This window comes from Cyprinodon tularosa, unplaced genomic scaffold, assembly GCF_016077235.1.
Source record: "Cyprinodon tularosa strain WSP-4 unplaced genomic scaffold, ASM1607723v1 ctg184, whole genome shotgun sequence".
NCBI lineage: Eukaryota > Metazoa > Chordata > Actinopteri > Cyprinodontiformes > Cyprinodontidae > Cyprinodon > Cyprinodon tularosa.
In genome coordinates this window covers 976,428-999,017 of record NW_024038639.1, presented here as the reverse complement: position 1 = coordinate 999,017, position 22,590 = coordinate 976,428, and the positions used below count along the sequence as shown (strand labels likewise).

General features: G+C 38.3%; 1 protein-coding gene across 1 annotated transcript in view; it reads right to left on the bottom strand.

Moving 5' to 3' along the window:
• sh3bp5b (SH3-domain binding protein 5b (BTK-associated)) overlaps positions 1–22,590 on the bottom strand; it is a 40,539-nt gene that overhangs the window by 6,963 nt on the left and 10,986 nt on the right. Inside the window, exons 3-6 of the mRNA XM_038282489.1 lie at positions 19,749–19,877; positions 4,654–4,818; positions 4,164–4,294; positions 464–506 (exon numbers count right to left, since the gene is read on the bottom strand). Coding sequence (XP_038138417.1) covers positions 464–506; positions 4,164–4,294; positions 4,654–4,818; positions 19,749–19,877 — 468 coding nt within the window. The remainder of the gene's footprint in view (positions 1–463; positions 507–4,163; positions 4,295–4,653; positions 4,819–19,748; positions 19,878–22,590) is intronic.

Sequence of the window (22,590 nt, the reverse complement as noted above, 5' to 3'; positions counted from 1 at the left end):
GCATCTATTCCTGCTTTAACATATAAACCAATACTGATGTGAGATGCTTTTGGGAAGCAGGAAATCACATTTGGTCTCTGCGCAGTTGTAAGATGATTCTTAGTTAGCTATCTCCATTGAGTTTAAAACTGGAATCAGAAACATGGAAATATTTCAGACATGTCCTGACAAAGCTACCATTTATTTGGGCTTTAAGAGAAAGAAGAGCTTTTTAAATGGATAACAGTAAGGCACTCTGATTTATCCTTTGGCGTTTTAAGCCCTGGTAGATCTAGAAAAAAACATTCCAGAAATGTAGGCAGGCTTTTTGGAAATCTAAGAATCAACTTCTATTTCATTAGTGCTAACTATGCTAAGAGCTAGGGCAAAATGACACAAAAAAGTTTTTAAACGCAATGGAAACATGATCCAGACTAAGTTGGACATTTAAGAGCGTATGTAAAGTTTAAGAGTCTTCACGTACCTCCAGTTGGAGGTAGTACTTCGCTTTCATCTCGAAGTAGGGTCTGTGGAGGAGAAGTCGGGAGAGGGTAGATTAATCAGAGGGAAATACAGACTTATCCTGCTAAAGAGTGGTACCCGCATCGTCACCATGGCAACCTGCCGAAGGAGACGGAGAAAGAGGCATTGTGATGTTGGATGAGCCAGCAGTGCAAAACAAATTAACACCCTGCCGAGGCAACTCACAGCAAGACTGCAGCTTCTGATGCAGACGGAGTGGAAACAAAGAGAAAGGACCAAATTTGGCTGAAGCTCTTTGATTAAAAAGCGTCATTAGGAATTCATTATCTATCAAAAATCTTCATTTGTGGAGAGTTTTCAACAATATTGAATTCCTAATGATATTTTCTGTTTCTTCTCTATTTAGCTGCAGTTTGTGATGCATGAATAGGTACCTAAAACTGTGGCATATTGGAATTACAGCATTAAGAATCTAAAATGAATCTTCCTTGATGGATTTTGCTGGTTTAGGCCTAATTCTGATCACCCGCTGCAAAAAAAAATCCCTTTCTTTCTCCCTGTGCTTGTCCAGACATGTCCTGCATGCCTCAGCTTCCCCGAATGTGCCTCTCCTCACTCTAAGATGTAGATAGAGGATGTGACAGAGGGTCTTATGCAACGTTTCAGGTTTGATAAGAATCAGTTTTACAGATACGGTCAGTTTGAGGTCTTACAGCCTCTATTATCGCAGATGCAACACGAGGAGTAGATTTTAGGAGCAAAAAACAGGCTCTGCTGCTACAAAACTGTTGGTTTTATATTTGAAAACATAGTTTTTAAAGCAAATCTTATATTTTACTTCAAAATCTAATCACTGCTGCACAAATAAGAAAAAAAATCTAGTTTGCTGCACAAATAAGAAAAAAAATCTAGTTTGTCCCTTTTGTTCTGTTAACATTAAAGTTTATTCCAATCAACGTTATTTCTTGGACATTTTTATGAGTCATCCCACAGTAATGAGATTTTTTACGCTTTATTTTCTGTCATGTGATTCTAAAGTTCTGCTGTAACTTGTGACTGGACCACATTTAGCCAGACTTCCTCTTTTTAAACACCTGTTTTGTAAAATTACTGGACTGCTTCCCTGGGGTTCGGGCCGACACGATTTTACCGTTTCCATATGAACCGCTTTCAGCTGAAAAGAGAAGCATGATATCAAGTTGAACCAAATTTAGTACTCGAAAATAAAACTTACATCTGGTTCTGAATCACTCCACTACCTGTCAGGGTTTATTTTAAATTTTTTATGAGCTAAATTAAAGTGTGGCAGACAGACTAAATCTGATGCTTCAGTGTGAAGGAAGCTGGTGAGGAAATGTGAATTACAGCTTTGTTTTTCATTTTTCCCAAAATATTTGGCTAAAATCCACCTTAAGCAGTCAGCCGTGCACCGACAGCCTGCTTGGAGGCTCTGCAGCTCAGCACCATGCTGTGTCCGCATGCTGATCAAGCTGCCAGGGTCCATCCAGGCTAGACTCATCTCCAGTAACAACTGTGTGACTGTGACAGGGCGAATTCTGACCAAAAATAACCATTTAAATCTAAAATAAAGTCCTTCACATTGCACATTTTAACCCCAGAACGCCAGAAGATAATTTTGCTTTTAGTTAAATAAATAAAAAATATAGTTTTGGTAGAAACCCACTGAAAACGGGATGACATTTACTGATCACATTTATTATTGCTTATATTATAACTTTATTCAAAATTACAATTAGAACCATACATGAGTGCATATTTAAACCTTATTAAAATATTATCACAAATTCTCTGCAAAACGAGGCTTTTTCAGCCATTACAGAACCTACTGTAGGTTTTACTACAAGGAGGAAACAATACGACTAGTTTTCTGACTGTAGGAGTAATGCTACACATCTTCAGAAGGCTCTGGTTTGTCTGTTATATTATATTATGTTAAACATCTTTGCGAATTATCTACGGAAAAGGATTAGGGCCACTGAAAAAAAAAAAGGTCAACTCATTTTTGAATTTTATTTCAGTTTAGTATGGGAAAAAAGTCAGAATTCGGACCTTAATCTCAGAATTCTGACTTTAATCTAAGAATTCTGACTTTTTTCTCAGAATTCTGACAGCTAACAAACATGTTAGCATCAAGCCATAGCCATGTCTGTTTTAGAGACTAGCTCTCTTGTTTTAATGACCTTCTGCTCCTCCATTAATGAGGGCACCCCTCAGGCACGTAAAAAGTTGCCTAATTCCTTCATTTTCCACCAATGTGTCACTGGCCACCTCAAACAACTCACATCTTTGTCAGTGAAGCTGAGTGCTCCCACATCTCTTCCTTCATGGTGCCCATCTACATTAAAATCTAAATTTCTGAGATTAAAGTCGGAATTCTGGGAAAAAAAAGTCAGAATTCTGAGATTAAAGTCAGAATTCTGAGATTAAAGTCAGAATTCTGAGAAAACAGTCAGAATTCTGAGAAAAAAGTCAGAATTCTGAGAAAAAAGTCAGAATTCTGAGATTAAAGTCAGAATTCTGAGAAAAAAGTCAGAATTCTGAGATTAAAGTCAGAATTCTGAGATTACAGTCAGAATTCTGAGATTAAAGTCAGAATTCTGAGATTAAATTCTAAGATTAAAGTCAGAATTCTGAGATTAAAGTCAGAATTCTGAGAAAAAAGTCAGAATTCTGAGATTAAATTCTGAGATTAAAGTCAGAATTCTGAGAAAAAAGTCAGAATTCTGAGATTAAATTCTGAGATTAAAGTCAGAATTCTGAGAAAAAAGTCAGGTTTCTGAGATTAAAGTCAGAATTCTGAGATTAAAGTCAGAATTCTGAGAAAAAAGTCAGAATTCTGAGATTAAAGTCAGAATTCTGAGATTAAAGTCAGAATTCTGAGAAAAAAGTCAGAATTCTGAGATTAAATTCTGAGATTAAAGTCAGAATTCTGAGAAAAAAGTCAGAATTCTGAGATTAAAGTCAGAATTCTGAGATTAAAGTCAGAAGTCTGAGAAAAAAGTCAGAATTCTGAGATTAAAGTCAGCATTCTGAGAAAAAAGTCAGAATTCTGAGAAAAAAGTCAGAATTCTGAGATTAAAGTCAGAATTCTGAGATTAAAGTCAGCATTCTGAGAAAAAAGTCAGCATTCTGAGATTTAAGTCAGAATTCTGAGATTAAAGTCAGAATTCTGAGAAAAAAGTCAGAATTCTGAGATTAAAGTCAGAATTCTGACTTTTTCCCCATACTAAATTGAAATAAAAATTTAAAATCAGTTAACTTTTTTTTTTTCCAGTGGCCCTAATCCTCTTCCATAATTATCTGCCAACACTTAGCAGGACTAATAAGATACGAACCATTAATTCCTCTACCTGTTTTACTTTGTCAGAAGATTCAGAATAAAAGAGATTTTAGAAATATACCAGATTCTAAACTTAAAACATAGACCTACAAAAGTAGCCATACCATATTTTTTTTGTTTTTGCACTTTCATTGTATTTAATTTTATGCCTATTTATTATTTTATCTCATGAGCCTTCGGTTTAATTCTACATTGTTTGCAAAAAAGAGAAAAGAAGAAGTTCCGCATTCCTTTTTAGATCACCTAAAGCTCTTTGGAGTACGCCGCACAGGTCTCCCGTGATAAAACTATAAGTGATTATATTTGAGGTGGAGTCGATGCTGCTGACTGATGCTCTTACTTGGACTTGGTGATGGTTCGTTTCAGTTTCTTCTCCAGTTGTTTCATGCGTGCAGTGGCTGCTGTGTATTTCGCCGACGTCTCCTTGTGCAAAAGTTCACTTCTCGTCTTTGTGTTCTCCGCCTCCATCACCTGCAAGAGCCAATCAGAGCTTCCTGTTAAAACATTAATATGTTCGAAGATTAATAAAGGTAACAGTTGTGAAATACACAAACAGAAAGTACTCAAGTATGAAATTAGTCCTTTTCTTTTTAATTTTAATTAATGTTTTTCTAAGCACATACCGGTAATAGGAAAATAACTAAACAGTTTGGCCTTTAGTGGCACATCCAATGGAGGATAATCAATCAATGATAGTTTACCTAGATGTAACCAGATACTTTATCGTTTTAATTTAAGTTTTTTTGTCCGAATGAATTGAAATAATGCTAAAAAAAAAGAAGCTAAAACTAGGAAAAAGAATTTTCAAAATAAAAGCCCTCTTCTCTGACCCGCTGAGTGGCGTGGTTCAGCATCTCCTGCCAGGCAGAGTCGAACTGCCGCCGGTCCTCTTCTAGGAGCCTCTGCTCTGCCAGGGAGATGGTTTCCTTTGCTGCCCTCAGAACCTCGGTGGCTCGGTGGAAGTCCTGGGTGGCCTTCTGGGCCTCCAGCTGAGCCTTTTGAAAAAATAAAACAGGAACAATATAGATAAATATTTTCTTCTTTCTGAATTATACACTTAAACCTTTCCATCGTCATGGCAACGTAGAGTTTTTTTTGCAATGTAAAGGAAAGATTACACAATCTATTGCAAAAACACAAGAACGCAACATGATAATCTCTGTAGTCACAATTCCCAATCATCAACCGCCAAGAGGTCAAGTCACTAATTCTCAACTCGTATCAAAAACAAAAAAGCTTGTTTAGAAAATCAAAAGCAAATGTCATTTTAAGGTAATCCTAGAAGACAAACGGGTATAATTAAATCCAGAAATATAGAGCCAGATTAAAACAATGCAGTCTACCCTTACAGTCAGCTACAGATTCCACTGCACCATTTTCAAATGTAATTCAGGTACTAATTTAAAACCGTTATATTCAGTTCATAATGTCACTTTTTCAAAGGTTATTTGGGGAAGCTAAGCAGATTGTACGTTGTCGTTGGCTTTGCAGAATTACGACATGTTTATTTACCCAAAACGAATATGCAAACATTACTGTAATCACCCCATGAACCCACTTCCACTTCTGTAAAGAACCGTAACGAACTATGGACTTTATTTTCTCATTGATGTCTATGAAAATACTTTAAAGCAATTATTAGACCTACCGAAGCTCAGAGACTTGAATGAATAAAACACACAGAGAAAGGCTTTTAATATCAGCTTTTTAAGTAAAAAAAATACAAAAATGTACATGCTGCATTCACAGAGAAGCAAAAAGTTTGTAATTTCAGTGAGCCTGAAGCCATCTTAGTAAAGGTTTACCTTTACAGGAATGCCATAATATGCAATAATAAAAACAAGCCTAGAAGGGAATTGGAAGGAGAGTTTTCTATAAACAGAAGTTACTAGTAAATTTCAAACCCAACAACAGACTCAGAAATATACTTGTTCATCCTAAAGACAGAAAAAAAGCAAACTAAAGCTGAACATTGTTGTTTATGAGGTCAATTGCAGCGAGGACTGTACAGCCCCCTATATTACAGAAAAATAAACAGCAACCACCTAAACGCATGGAGCAGCAACGGAGAGCCAGCTATTCTTGGCCAGATTCAGCTATTCGTTTGCACCTGAAAAACAAAGGACACACCTTTGAAGACCAAAGTGTTCAGATTTAGACAGAGAGGACAGATGGTTTGAAAGACAAGTGAAGGAAGCTATCTTGCTTAAAAAGGAATAGCCATCCCTGAACATGAAGGTAGAATTGTAGTTTCAGCTTCTAAGCAATTGAAATCCAGTACTTAAACTATTCCTGAAGGAATGACACAAAAAGACTGACCATGATTTAAATGGCCAAACACTAAACCCACACTAACCAACAACAAAAGGACGAGGATGGACCTAAATGCTGCTTTAACATCATCACTCCTGCAAATAATCCAGGACAGTTGTTGAAACCTTTTCAGAAAATCTGAGCTTGAGTCCCCTTGCCTCCGATTTACGCCGTTTTGTGAATCAAAACCAAGTAAAGCAAATATCGTTTATCCGCAAAACCATTTCTAGTGTTGTTAACCTACTCTGTGACTTAACAGATCCCTGACTAACCACTGTCTCTCATGTGAAGCTGCAAAACTGAAGCTTCCCATACTGCAGCTACAAACAAGATAAGACAGGACGACCGTCACATGGATGTTAAAGTGTAATAATAATGTCTTATTAAATTGCCATAGCAAAGGAAAAGACTGTAATGCTCCAATTTTATGACGGCACCTTAAGTTAAGCACCTATCAGCACTAAGCTGTTTCATGTAAGACAATCTAAAAGAAAAAAAACATAACTGTACACTATGCTGCAACTTTCTGAACAAGAGATAACATGTTATTCTTTTAAGTACATGGTACCATAACAACATCACAAACTGACGATAATTACTTCTTGATAGTGTGTTGAATAATGCTGATAATATTGACTTTTATTCAGCATAAGATGTCTTTAATTGCTGAGAAAAAAGGCACGCAACAAAACAAGCACAAGCTAAGCATGCTTTATCTACAGATATAAAGACAGTACATGATGTTATTGTGCTGAATCATCACGGATCTCCTGCAAAGAATCCTTGCTTATCTGGCTGTAAAGAAGCTTGAGTCTGCAAAGACATTGCAGTAGTAGAGAAATAGTTTTCCATGGCTCATTCTGGTGAATATTGAGCCAAAACCCTGCAGCATCTCTTTGGACTTGCAAAACAATTCAGAGCAGATGTAGGACATTCTGCAATTTTATGATTCCACCCGGAAAACAAAACTGAGTAACTTGGCTCCGCAGTTTTCGAATGATCTCATGGAAATCTCTCCACATCAAATTATTCCATTACAACACTTATTACACTAGTATGCATGTCATTTATTTTATTTGTTTATTATTCTGTTTACAAAGATTTGACTCGGTCACATAAAAAAAAACAGAGATTTCCAAGAATATTTCCTTTGCCAACAATTTGGTTGCAGAGATTCTGATCGTCATATCAGCTCACTAAGTTGGAGTCTGCAGACAGGCTGACATCACCACATGTTTACTGTAATTTCATTATCCATGGGCATCGTCACACAAGCTCAACAGGACCCAAACAACTCCCGCCTTGTTGCAGTCATGGAATGAGCTTTGTTTTCCCCCAGAGCCACAAGTTACACAAGTCAAAATGCCACGTCACTCTTCTCGTTTCTATAGGATGCAATTTGTGGGTATCCACTTCTGCATTATGGGACACTAACTCCTGATTGCAGAGGGATTTCTGACAGGGTACACATTTTGTCACATTTTGTGTATACTAGGACCTAAAATTGCATTATTTCAGACCAAGAAGTAAACAATAGAGGCAGAAGTTGTCTGAGGTACTGAACTGTTAAGTAAAAAGTCACTGTCACAGGTTACCTTAAAAGGTATAGTGGAGGATTTCCCCTAATTTTTGAAAAGACCTGCCCTCTACAATAATACGGAAAAAAAATTGCATATGCACAACCCTGTACCCGCTCCTGAGAGGAAACGCCTATTAAACGCGTGCAAGAGCATGCACAAGCCCCTTTCGCCTCGTGCATGCTCTGTTTAAAACAGCAACCGTTTCCATCGCTCATATAAACTTACTTTTCAAAATAAGATTTGCAATTTTTCCACTCTTAAGACCCTCTGCCATTTTCAAAGAACTGTGGTGAGAAAGGCGAGCTTAAGACAGCTTAATGTACAGTAAACATATCACCATAATGATTGACAACCAGAACGACCACTTATTTTGATGTTCCACCTTAAAGAACATCTAAATAAAGAACATCTTCCACTATACCTTTAAATATTGACCACCAAAGTTTGTCTAAACCATTGCAGGTGTTAATAAAGTCAAATAAACATAACATATCCAAATGGTAATAATCTTCAGCACACTTAGATAATGACCAAAACCCTAAGATGATTCATATTTCTTCCATCTGTACCAGATTTCTCCAGTACATAATCCTAAGTCTTTGTTTACTTCTTCTGGCAGCCAACATTAAATACGTATCTCTGCTTCTGTCTCCTTGAACCCCAGTCGGCCTCAGCAGATGGCTGCTCATTCTGAGCCTGGTTCTGCTGGAGGTTTCTTCCTGTTAAAAGGGAGTTTTTCCTCTCCACTGTCGCTACAAGCATGCTTAGTGTGAGGGATTGCCTTTCAGTCTAAGGGCCGGATCTATCAAAGGTTTGCGTGTATAAAAACGTGAGCTATTTCACTGCGCACGCTAAAAAATGTACAAACTGATCTATCAACAGCGTGCTAAAAGGATTTGGTCTTTAAAACGTGCTAAATAGCGCCTCTTATCCATTTAGTACTTTTTCTGCTATGAATATGCAATATGGGGCGTTTACACGCAAAAGTGCATCTTGTGGGAGGAGAACATGTAAATATATTAATTTAGCACTCGCATAGTGATTTATTAAACCTGAAAGCAATTTTGCTAACGGTATCTGACTCTATATTTAACATGTTTCAAAAGAAGGTGCAAATGGTCTGTATACGTAATTGCGCACACATGGCAGCGGTTATTGTCGCAAGAAGGAGACATCGAAATGAAGCAAGGAGACGCAGAGAACGCATTTTTTCACTCCGTGTGAATATTTTTGCAATGAAGGAGGAAACGATCATCAAAACATATCGTTTATCCAGCATTGCCATTTTGAAGCTGTTGGGGGAACTCAGAATGGATTTGGAGCCAGCCACAAGGAGGACCAGATACCAGATACCAGATATACCAGATATCACAAAACTCCTTGCAACATTGCACTTTTTTGCATCTGGGTCATTCCAGCGTACGGTTGCAGCGAGAGCTGGGATCTCCCAATCTCGTTTTTTCCGAAGTGCTGTCCGACGGGGTCGTGGTTCTCCCCCTTCGCCTGTTGAGCAACATGCCAATGCTGTGGGGATGCGTACGCGTAGTAATCTCATCCACAGTCACTTCTTGTGAGCCATTTGGTACAGTATGTGCATTTTTCTACAGGCCAATACAAAACACCTGTTTTTTTTGTTTTTTGTTTTTTTTTACTGCAGTTAAGTAGAAATTCAGCCACATACCACCTTAGGGAATATATATATATATATATATATATATATATATATATATATATATATATATATATATATATATATATATATATATATATATATATATATTTGTTTGTTTTGTTGGGGGTCACTGTAAGATTTAAATTTCTTAATGCACTAGTTTGTACAAACTACTTTGCCGCAAACCACAAAACGCGCAAAACCATTATTTAAATAGGGCGTCTCCAACAGTTTTGCACCTGCCACCAGTTACGCAATCACTCTTGTTAAATCACCCGCAAACCATGGTTCAGCCCCTCGCGCAAAATTCTAGTTTGCGAGAGCAAATTACTGCACGCAAAATTGGATCTTGATAAATCCGGCCCTAAGAGTCCATACAATCAACTGGTATTTCTTAGATAGAAAACTTGGAATCAAAGTGACTGTATGACCTGTTTGAATTCTAAAGTGCCTTGAGATGACATGTTGTGAATTGGCGTTTTATAAATAAACTGAATTGAAAGAGGTGCAAGAACAGAACTGTGTGGAACACCAAGCTTCACATCACTAAATATAATCCAATGCAATCAGCTGGTTTCCTTAAAAAAGGTTTTAATGACTGGCATTTATAATTACTGTTTACTTGGGCAAAACTTAGTGTTAGGGATTTTCAAAACAATACAATAAAAGCAACATATTAGAGAACTGAAGTTTCCTTTTTTTTCCCCATTAACTAGTAATGGAGCTAAAAGCAATGTCTTGTTTTCCCTCTCTACGTCCTCCTGTTTGGTCACGTTGCCCGTGGTAAAACCCATCTGCCTTGGGCCGACTCTAGACATCCATCCCACCCGGTGCTTCCCTCATTCTGTCAGCAGACACATTAAACACTCTATTTTTATTGTCGGGGACTAAAGTCGATGTCCCATCCATAAACATGCTTCACATTAACAAATTATCTATGAAAAAATATATTTTTTTCAACTTGTTGACCCTTTTAGCTTTAACCCGGTACAACTGTTGTTCCCACTTTTTGTTGATTGCATTCATAGTCCAATAGAGGAGAAGTGTGGCAAATTTTTATGCACTCTATGCAACAAATAAAACCCTTTTACTCTTCTGTTCCGCCTCATCTTGCTCACCCAACTTCTCTCTGCAGAGTCAACAAGGCAGACGGAGGCAAGATAAACATCAATGCTGTCACCATACAGCAAGTGTTCAAAGCCTGCCCTCACTAAGTGGGCCGGTGAGGATGGAACACGAAATCTAAGACGAAGCAGTAAATGGGGACAACAAAAGAAAGACGGAAGGCAAAACTTTGCACAGAAGATGACCCATTTTTAGATATTCTAAGATTAAGTCAATCATTGCAATGACTAAAACCAGGCAAAAAAAGGAGGAAATCCTTCCGTTTTACTCTTTCAACATAGATATTAGCCATAAAGAAGTACAAAAAAGAAATGTAAATCAATCCATTATCCCTATAAAGAAATGCAACACATTCTAAAATGTCTGTCATGTTTCTTTAACTTCGATGTGGCTTTATATTTAAAACCCAATGTTGCTACTTCCTTTCAGGCCCTTTTTAGACAAGAAAGAGGTTGTAACCAGAGCAGATCGGTTCTCCTTTTAAACAGCGCAGTAGTATTTAATATTAGACTACCTAGTGACATAAATACCTTGGATTGTTTTAGTGTTGAAGCCAATTCTAACAAACAATAGCACTTGGTTTTAGACTTTTCTTTCCATCTTAACATCATCAAAAAAGAAATCGTTATTTACCTAAACCAATCTGATGTAAGGACATAATTTTCCTTTTGGTCATAAGAGCATCTTCTTCCATCCATCCCCATCACCAGCTGTGTGACCAATAGTAGAAACTGTTATGTGGTAACCTAATGGTAATTACCTGCCAAGTCTCTATTGTAATTGTAATAATTACATGAAGTGTATTACCTGCATAAATACCTTACTTTTGGGGTTATTACTAAATTTAAGTTTTTCCTGTTACCAAGTAATACAGTGTGACTTGCTGTCTTATTACCATGTTATTACATGGTTATTGATGTACTGTAAAAGAAAGCATTCCCACAAAAACACCAGTACTCAGAATTGTTTTTTTAAACAGGTTGAAAATAACAGCACAAATAAAAAACCTGTTTGTTGAAATCTTTAGGACAATGAGGGCTTGGAGAGAACCGGAGTGTGGGAGGGGACCCTTGTTTCCAAAGCGACCTGAATCGGCCCATTTGATTAGCTTAATCCGTGTCCTCGATTGAATGTGGGAAATTATGGCCTCTGAAGAAGCAGCTGAACATGAGAAAACTCTGTCCAACACATCAGCTGCAGGCCAGTGCTAAAAATACTGCCTCTCTGCCCTCGTACCTCTCGCTAAGCACGACAACAATCATTTTATTTATCCCAAAGTAAAAACCGAATAAAACCGCAGCTGGCCTAGATCTCAGAGCGCTCTGGGTACGAAGACGTCTGATGTCCACTTCACGCTTTTAAACCGGCAAATTAACACAGATGTTTGTTGGAGCTCAGAGGTCCGGAGCGCTGAGATTGGAAGTTCAAAGGAAAACATCAAAGAAATTGATTTTGTTCCAACTAAATGCAGCGAGAGCTGCTTCAATGCTGCAACAGACAGGGCTGCAAGAAAACAACAGACACTGGGTTTGGTGACGAAGAACTTCATGTCCTGAAGGTCGACAACTTCAGGATTGCTGCCAAGTCTGTGCAACTGTAGAAAAAACAATGATGCATCGATATAAAATATGTTGATGCACCATCCCAGAAGGTCAGAAGATGGCAGTGACCTTTAGATTTGTGTGTCTCCAACCCATCATCACCCAAACCCCGTCCTTGCATACATCCTTCCGATCGTTTATTTTACTCCATCCATCACCACCCTCTCATGTGGATCAAGTTTGCCAGAAGTTACTCAGCTCCAGCAGAGGAGGGATGGCGATAGAGAGAGGTAGGAGGAGAGGCAGAAGAAGGGGCTGTTGAGGAGTTAAAGGAGACAATGGATAAGGCTAAATCAAACATCAGTATGAAGGATGTTTCACTTTGTCTCTTATGTAAGAAGCAAATAAAAACACCCACATTCCTCAAACCATGTGTCCATCACGTTCACCCATGCAGCCTTTTATTCTTCCTTCAGAAATCTCTCAACAGTTTTATTATGTCTTAACATGAGACGGTTAAAAACTACTAATAAGAACCAACATGGCCAATGGTTTAGAAAAATCATTTCATGTGTTTGATGAGAAATTCAATCAGCTAGATTTAAAAACCATTAGCATGTTTGCATTTAGAAAAAAGTGGCATGCTGTCTCAGTAATATTTCATGAACTCAGGATTTACCTGCTAAATTCCAGAATGAAAAGCAGGAAATTGAGATCTCTATCATCTATATGAACTATATGGATCAATCTGGCTTAGGCCAGGTTAGAAATACCTAATAGAGGATCCAGTTGGGTTCTGCCCTCAAATGGATTAAAGAGGAGATACAAACTTATGGTTTCATTAACTAGGAAACTTAACCTGTTTATTTCCTTGAACCAACCCTTTCTAAGATCCATCAGAGGTGGAGAACACCCCATCCCCAAACTTATCTTCCTAAAACCAGGCTTATAAATGTAATAGGAGATATTTAAAAGAAACGTCTATCTCCTCAGATCTTGCTGACAGCATTGATGAAAAGCTGACAATCCAAGGTGCAGCTGATATAATGTGTTATAAAACATTTACTTCAAATACATTTGGATGAGGTTTCATTAGATCTTCATGCATTCTGACATCTTTCTTCTGCCAAAAGAAGCACAAGGCATTCGGTGAAGGTCAAAATGATTCTCTACTTCCAATGTTTCACATCCCCTTCCTGCTCCAGGTTTCTCTGAAATGATAAAAACAGCCATGCTGCCTCACACTGCGAGTCTCCAGCTTCTGAGTGGGTGGACGATTTCTCCTTGGTTTTAATCACGAAGCGTGGCTGAGTCACTCTCTGACAGAAAATGTTATAATTTATTATACCAAACAGCTGCTCACTTGGTTTAATAGCAAAAGTATATGAACTGTGAGACCCATCATGTAAAAGGAAAAGTGAACAAATGGGAGGAAAATTACACATTTAAGCTTAGTATTTCTAAACCAAGTGGAAAAAGGGGAATAAATTCTATCCTCCTAGTATATTTGCATCAGAAAGTGTTTTTTTTACCTCATTTTCACCCTTAAGTGATTTGCGAGAACCAATGTAGCATACTGAATCCTATAAATATTTAAATATGTAAAAAAAAAAAGAAAAAAAAGAAAACTCTTCTGCTGAATGTTTGAACTGGAATCCTGCAGACTCAGCATTTAATCCAACACACTCACTCAGCAAACTTTTTAGCTTCGCCATCCTGACCCAGTTATGATTAATCAAGTTACCCTTAAGTGCACCAACACCCTTCCTCGTTATACAACCTCTGTAACCTTAATAGGAGCAATCAAATGGAAGAAGTGCTGAACAGTTTACCTTAATATTAGGACAGTTTTTTTGTCAGGTCACAAGATTATTTAATGAAAAATGTATTAGTTCAGCCCAAATTGTTGTGTCCAGTTAAGAGAAGGGGAGAAATAGGAATCTCTTCATGGCAGCAATGTTTCAGACTACAATCAACTGCAACCCTGGATATTTTTAAAATAAAACTTGATTTCTTGTAGGGTTTTTCTAACCAAGCCTTTTCAGTGCTGAACCTCTAATCTGTTCTAAAAAGAACTTGTTTGTTTCCAGCAGATTTTTAAGGGTTTTTAAGAACAATTCAGATACCAATTATTCTGATATAAGTCTAACCAATCCCTAAATGTATTGCTGATTTCTGGGGAAAGATTCAGGGAGTATATATGCATTCTCTGTCGATTTACATGAGAAAAATAACAATTATGATAAAATGTTACAGAGGTCTCCATTTAAACAAAAAAAGAAAAATTTATTACCAAATGAAACAAAACAACAATGATGGATATCAACTAGAGGAAACAGCAATGCAGGAGCTTCATCTGATTTTAAGACATGGCTGCAGAATGCACTAATGAATTGGGAAATGCATGCATTTATCAGCCGATGCAACAAACTACTTTCTGTGCACTAAGTTTTTGTATGTGTGTTATTAAAAGCAACTAAAACTTTCCAGGCTTATTATAAATGAATAAAAAACTAAAAATGGCCCAATGAAATGGGCCCTCTTGTGTTTTTATTGTCATCTTCTATCAAGATCAGACTGGCGGCTTATCTGACCCACTGCCACTTTGAGGGTGGTCACTGTCAGGCTGTCATTCACATTCTTAATAATTAAAGGGAATGAGTGGAAATATAACACCATGTCTGTTTGAATGTACTGAATGGCATATCAAATTAAAGGGAATGAAGACAAAAAAAGGAAAAAAAGAGGCCAAAGAAGGAGAGAAACAAAGCAAATCTAAGGTAAATTCACAGAGAGGTTACCGGTAAAAGGAAAGCAGCATGTGAAAAAAAAGGACAGCAAAGCTGGAAAGAATTCAGCCAAACTGTTTAAAAAAAAAAAGAAACAATCAGGAAAATGTTAAAAGGCACAAAAACAAGGAATTAAAACACATGAGTTCAGTGAAGCCTTTGGTTCCGACACAGTTTTTGGTCAATAACAAAACCAAACCCGGGTAAAAACAGCAGCTCCATCACTGGTTCCTTCCTAACGCTGGAAACACATCTGATAAACAGAACCAAAATGTCACACTGGGCTTAACTGTGAAATGAGTAAAGTGTGAGAGATGAAGGACTAAAGGGGAACCAGGGCAGAGCCAGAGGCTCTTCATTCCGTTTATATTTCTGTAATCTTTGAAGTACATGACAACAACAGAAAAGGGTTTGGTTTGTCCAACTCTGATCCGATCCATCTCACAGGATTTTAAAACATTAAGCCTAACAAATATCATACAAATAAGAATAGAAGTAAATATCCATACACTTATATTTGCTCCACCTTCCACCTCGACCTACTCAGTCTCCTAAATAACACGGTAAACCATTACATCGAGAAAAATAAAGTATTATAGGACATAATAAAACGCATCTGAATCATCACTAAACTACCTGGTTCTATAACAACACTGCAGCTGCTTGCATAGATCTATGCGACAATAGATGCAAGGTGGAGTTTCCTTGATGGTTCACTGCAAGTAGAAACTTTGCTTTATATGGTTGAGTGCAGAATAAAGATGTGATAAAAGATAAAAGCTCAACTTCAGATGTTTGCTTAGAGAGACAAGAAGACAAAACCAGAGTGGTCAGAACAAGGACATCTAGATGAAAAGATGCAAGAGGAGAACAAACCTGGACCAAGAGAAAAAATTATGGTATTTTGAGTAATTTAATAGAACTATAAAGCTTAACATGGGAGGTGAGAACTAAGTTTAATACTCAGAGAAGCAATTGGATTCCTTTCCTTATGGGTTTAAAAGGTCGATTAATCGTTAACTCGAGTACAGAGACTAAAAAATGTATGGAGACCATAAAACATGCCTTTAGCTGACAGAGCAACCCACGTAGAGCAGTACCTATAGTGATATTGTAAAAAAAAAAAATTCTTTAATATATATACAGTATATATAACATTTTGCATTTGAGAAAAAACTAAAATGTTATTATTTGTCAATCGGCTCTATCCAGAACTCCTCAAGTGGAATACTTTTAGTTTCACCTAGTTTCATTTAAAGAGAAAACAAAAAACAGCTAAACGATCTAAACAGGTCCAATCTTTAAAAACAGAATTAAAGTCCACGCTCTGATCAGTGAAACAGAGCAATGTGGAAGGAAGTAACTGCAGTTGTGGGCTTTGGGGTTTCACATCGTTTAAGTTCAAATCAAACCAAACCTGAAATTAAAAGTGGTTTTTTGTTTCCGACCAATAAACAGTGCCCAGTTGAGAGTTAAGCAGAACCAGACCTAGTTTGGTTCTTTATGCTACTTCTTCTACTTAAACTACTCTCTACAAGAACGAAACGCTCTCTAATACAGGGTTTATACTGGAATGAGTAACTCTAATTTAATGCTTTTCAATGCTCTTAGAAATAATGTTAATGCCATTAACAAGTACCCATGACCCCTTTATATAGATATATTAGGGATGGAACGGTTTATGAAAACCGTCCCAACCGTTCGGTCCGATTATCTCGGTTTGATTCGCGTGTGTTTCGTTCGGTACATGCGCAGCTCCTTTTTCTCATAGGTGAAGCATTTACACTCCAGAGCAGAAGGTGGCGGTACTGCGACCAAAACCAACCACCAGTAGTAAACAAGAAGAAGCGAAGCAGCGTAGCCGGGTGTAGCAGAAAAAAATCAGTTCTTGTGGAGAATTGTGTGGGAATGGCGAGTGGGACAGAACAGGAGTTGGAAGACGCGCCAGCAGCACTTTATAGGTCTGCTGTATGGGACCGCTTTGCATTTAGAGTGACCTACGATGACGGCGGAAAGAAAGTTGTGGATAAAAACAGTGTGCAAGCATTGTGCAACACGTGTTGTTTATGCTAACAGCAACACGACCAACATGTCAGGCTAACAATCAACATATACCGAACCGAAAACCGTGACCACGAAACCGTGAACCGAACCGTGGATTTTGTGAACCGTTCCACCCCTAAGATATATATATATAAATATATACAAAACACGGCAAAATCCTTCGTCATCTTTACCGTCGACAGGCTGCAGCCATGTCCCGAATTCCTCGTTTTCCAGCCACCTTTTGTTGTAATTTGCGTTTTCCCCATTCTCGAGCTTTTTCTCTGCCTCGAGCTTCTTTTCTAAACATACAGCTTTACGATCAACCGGAAGCAGTTCCGCGCAAAGATATCGCGATAGAAAATATCTGATGAAATTGTTTTTATAATCTTATTTTTTTTTAAATAAAGCATTTCAAATGCTACGATAATCATATTTAATGAATTTTAGTGTTAATTAAGGCCTTAATAAAAAAAAAAAAAAAAATCATATTTAATGATTTTTAATGACCTGTAATACCTCTCTGTGAAACAGCTAATATGAATCCTTCTAAAAACTTAAAATCCACCGTGAAGATTAAAATCAGGAGCTGAAATGCATTTCTAAAAAGAACAATTATTTGGACTCTCATCCAACTCAGCTTCTCTCCAAGCTTTATTTGTGTAAGAATCTCTTTCCTTCTGAAGTTGCTGCTCTATTGAACGTCTGAGGAGTGAAAATAAATATGGAGAGGAGACCAAAATAAAACTGGGACAGCAGGTGACCTGAAAGGTAGGAGGAAAAAAAACGATGCTCACGTTAAGAACTGGGATGAATCTCAACTAAATGTCACACATAAACAAAATCTCACAGTTTAATAAAATATTAAACTAATTTATCATTTTGCAAAATGGAGATTTAGGAGGCATTTAATACACAAAGAGTTGGATATGTTTGGTAGGCTTTTTTTTTTAGCTTTCTTCTATACCATATAAACAAATGATTGATACATTAGGACGGCAAGTAAGCCAACAGTCTAAATGTACGTATTGAAAAAAATAAAAAAAATTCAACTAAAATTATAATGCATAACATGCATTGTATAGAGAAACTTGATAGTCAGTTTAAAAGTGAAATATGTATTTTGATCCTAACAGCAGCAGCCGTGCACTCAGAGAAGTTTTGTTTTCACAGATTAAAAAGAGGCACTGAGGCAGAAGAGGGAAGTTAAGCAGCTTTGTCACTTCACTGAAACTCTTTCATCACCGCCTGTATTTCAGAACACTGCTGATCATTACCCTTCACTCTCAGAGTGCTCCATATAAAGAGACTGCAGATAACTGGCCATAATAAAACGTTATTTATGAAGAAAACTAAGAAGCTGAACAGAAAACCCTTTGAAAACCTCCATAGATTCCTGACCGAGCTCTTCCAGCTGCATGCGCTCCTATCGAGAAACGCAGGTGGCCTCTTCCTTTTTCAATCTACACACTACACACACTAAAAGGGGAAGTAAGAATTTATTTGATATTATCAGAGCACCAACATGAGCAAGCGAGTGTAGATCTATTTACTGAAGCACAACAACAAAGGACAATCTTTTCAGTTAAAGGAGAAACATTTAAAAAGGAAGAAGGATAGAGGAGAAATGAATGAGCTCAAACAGTCCTTAGGAATCAGTGTTAGCAGATATGGAGAAATAAATATAGCTCAACTAAAGCAAATGCTGCATTAAAGAATTAGAAAAAGAAAAATGAAAAATTAACTAATATGCAAAAACTAAGTGGGGACAGTTGGGAGTCTGCAAGTTTAAATGAGCTTTAAGATACACACTGCAAAAACGATCTAGAAATAAGTAAGAACTTCTTAAATAAAGTGTATTTGCAATTAATTCGAGCAGGTAAATACGATTATTTGCCAATGGCATGAGTATTTTTAATCTTAAAATAAGACAATCAGATAATACTTGAAATAAGACAATGCAATTGTTTTTTTTCAACAGTAGGCAGACAGGAAAGTGTGTAAGAGAAGGCGGCATGTGCCAGATATAGGACCAGAGCCAGAGGCCGGATTCACCATTCCGCCACCAAAGCATGCCCCCCACCGTTTTTAACTCATTTTGAATATAAATTGTCTTGTTCCATTGGCAAACTGTCTCACTTTCCTCCTCAATTCAAGAACAAAATACACCTATTTTAAGAAAAAAATGACTTATTGAGATTTAAAGTTTTTGCAGAACAACACCTGTCTGAGGCTCTTATTTTGAAAAACTGACATAAACTTAATTTCCACTGCTGTGTTGAACTTTTTAGAAAAACAAACACGCAGGACAATTTCATTTCATAAGTATTATTATTTTGTCCATTTTGTTAAAGGTTAGAAAACCTCTGACTAAGGTCAAATAATTCTGACACGCAGATAAGGTAAACAGACAAATTGGACCTTTATCTTTGACAAATATTAACTTGAGCAGCATTAGCTAAATACAGAGCAAGGAAAGGCCGCAAGTCGACGCTAACGACAGATCTTTACTCAAGTGAAACAAAATGCAAGAACTACAAAACAACTTTACAGGCTGTAGACAAGAAAAAAAAGTTATGGTTTTACATGTGCTGTGAAAAATGTGCAGGTTTACTAACAACTGCAAAAAAAAGCTATAAACACCTAAAAAAAATAATAATCCTTTAACTGTATAGCCTTTTGACTAGAACAAATTAAAAATTTGATTTACAAAGTGTAGTTTAAAAATGTCATGAAATTCATTGGTAATTCCAGCTTTCATTTTGTCCCCTGTAAAAGCCCCTGTAGAAATGTTTTGTAAACACCTGTTATTTGGAAAGGGACATACCTGAAAAACATTACAGTTAGAGGTAAATGACTCGCCTGTCTAGCCAGTCTGCGAGCCTCCCAGTAAGGCTTTGACTCCTCCACTGGTTTCCCAATCTTCTTCACCAGCTCGTCCAACTTCACGGTGGCCTCCACCAGCACTGAACGAAACTTCTGCCTTGCATCCTGGGAAAATAAATTTACACCATGAAGAAACGACAAAGGAAACTTCCAGTTGCTGGAAAATTATTCTTGAATCAGTGAGAAGATCCTCTCACTTACAACTTCAAAGTTTTATAAATCCTGGCCTCCAATCATGAGGATCATTTATTTATGATTATTCCCATTATGCTCTATTCAGCAACAATCACAATAACAGCTTCATTAAACACAGATTAATGAAAATTAAAATAAAAAGTTTGAAATTCATAAATAGAAACTTTCATGTCTACATGAAAAGATAAGGAATTGAGTAGTTGATGCAATCTAAGGACTGGAAGTCCTTAGATCGCAGGGAACTTGTCTGTTGGCCTTAAATCAAACCCCTCTGGAAATCCAGGACTGACCGCTGACAGGACAGACAAAAGTGTATTTGGCATGCCAATTTTGATATATAGCCGGTTGAGATGTCACGTGCCAGAAAAGTGTTATATGCCAGTTCAGGCGGCACATGCCAGAAAAGTGGTATATGCCAGTTGAGGCGGCACGTGCCAGAAAAGTGGTATATGCCAGTTTAAGGCGGCATGTGCCAGAAAAGTGGTATATGCCAGTTGAGGCGGCACGTGCCAGAAAAGTGGTATATGCCAGTTTAAGGCGGCATGTGCCAGAAAAGTGGTATATGCCAGTTTAAGGCGGCATGTGCCAGAAAAGTGTTATATGCCAGTTGAGATGTCACGTGCCAGAAAAGTGGTATATGCCAGTTTAAGGCGGCATGTGCCAGAAAAGTGGTATATGCCAGTTGAGGCGGCACGTGCCAGAAAAGTGGTATATGCCAGTTTAAGGCGGCATGTGCCAGAAAAGTGGTATATGCCAGTTTAAGGCGGCCTGTGCCAGAAAAGTGGTATATGCCAGTTTAAGGCGGCATGTGCCAGAAAAGTGGTATATGCCAGTTGAGGCGGCACGTGCCAGAAAAGTGGTATATGCCAGTTTAAGTCGACATGTGCCAGAAAAGTGGTATATGCCAGTTTAAGGCGGCATGTGCCAGAAAAGTGGTATATACCAGTTAAGGTGGCATATGCCAGAAAAGTGGTATAGGCCAGTTGAGTCAACATGTGCCAGAAAGGTGGTATATGCCAGTTGAGTCGACATGTGCCAGAAAAGTGGTATATGCCAGTTGAGGCGGCATGTGCCAGAAAAGTGGTATATGCCAGTTGAGGCGGCATGTGCCAGAAAAGTGGTATATGCCAGTTGAGTCAACATGTGCCAGAAAGGTGGTATATGCCAGTTGAGTCGACATGTGCCAGTAAAGTGGTATATGCCAGTTGAGTCGGCATGTGCCAGAAAAGTGGTATATGCCAGTTGAGGCGGCAAGTGCCAGAAAAGTGGTATATGCCAGTTGAGTCGGCATGTGCCAGAAAAGTGGTATATGCCAGTTAAGGCGGCACATGCCAGTAAAGTGGTATATGAAAGTTGAGTCGGCATGTGCCAGAAAGGTGGTATATGCCAGTTAAGGCGGCACATGCCAGAAAAGTGGTATATGAAAGTTGAGTCGGCATGTGCCAGAAAGGTGGTATATGCCAGTTAAGGCGGCACATGCCAGAAAAGTGGTATATGAAAGTTGAGTCGGCATGTGCCAGAAAAGTGGTATATGCCAGTTGAGGCGGCACATGCCAGAAAAGTGGTATATGAAAGTTGAGTCGGCATGTGCCAGAAAAGTGGTATATGCCAGTTGAGGCGGCATGTGCCAGAAAAGTGGTATAGGCCAGTTGAGTCGACATGTGCCAGAAACGCCGTATATGCCAGTTGAGGTGGCATGTGCCAAAAAAGTGGTATATGCCAGATGAGGTGGCATATGCCAAAAAAGTAAAATATATACCAGTTAAGGTGGCATATGCCAGAAAAGTGGTATAGGCCAGTTGAGTCGACATGTGCCAGAAACGTCGTATATGCCAGTTGAGGTGGCATGTGCCAGAAAAGTGGTATATGCCAGTTGAGGTGGCACGTGCCAGAAAAGTGGTATATGCCAGTTTAAGTCGACATGTGCCAGAAAAGTGGTATATGCCAGTTTAAGGCGGCATGTGCCAGAAAAGTGGTATATACCAGTTAAGGTGGCATATGCCAGAAAAGTGGTATAGGCCAGTTGAGTCAACATGTGCCAGAAAGGTGGTATATGCCAGTTGAGTCGACATGTGTCAGAAAAGTGGTATATGCCAGTTGAGGCGGCATGTGCCAGAAAAGTGGTATATGCCAGTTGAGGCGGCATGTGCCAGAAAAGTGGTATATGCCAGTTGAGGCGGCATGTGCCAGTAAAGTGGTATATGCCAGTTGAGGCGGCATGTGCCAGTAAAGTGGTATATGCCAGTTGAGTCGACATGTGCCAGAAAAGTGGTATATGCCAGTTGAGGCGGCAAGTGCCAGAAAAGTGGTATATGCCAGTTGAGTCGGCATGTGCCAGAAAAGTGGTATATGCCAGTTAAGGCGGCACATGCCAGTAAAGTGGTATATGAAAGTTGAGTCGGCATGTGCCAGAAAGGTGGTATATGCCAGTTAAGGCGGCACATGCCAGAAAAGTGGTATATGAAAGTTGAGTCGGCATGTGCCAGAAAGGTGGTATATGCCAGTTAAGGCGGCACATGCCAGAAAAGTGGTATATGAAAGTTGAGTCGGCATGTGCCAGAAAAGTGGTATATGCCAGTTGAGGCGGCACATGCCAGAAAAGTGGTATATGAAAGTTGAGTCG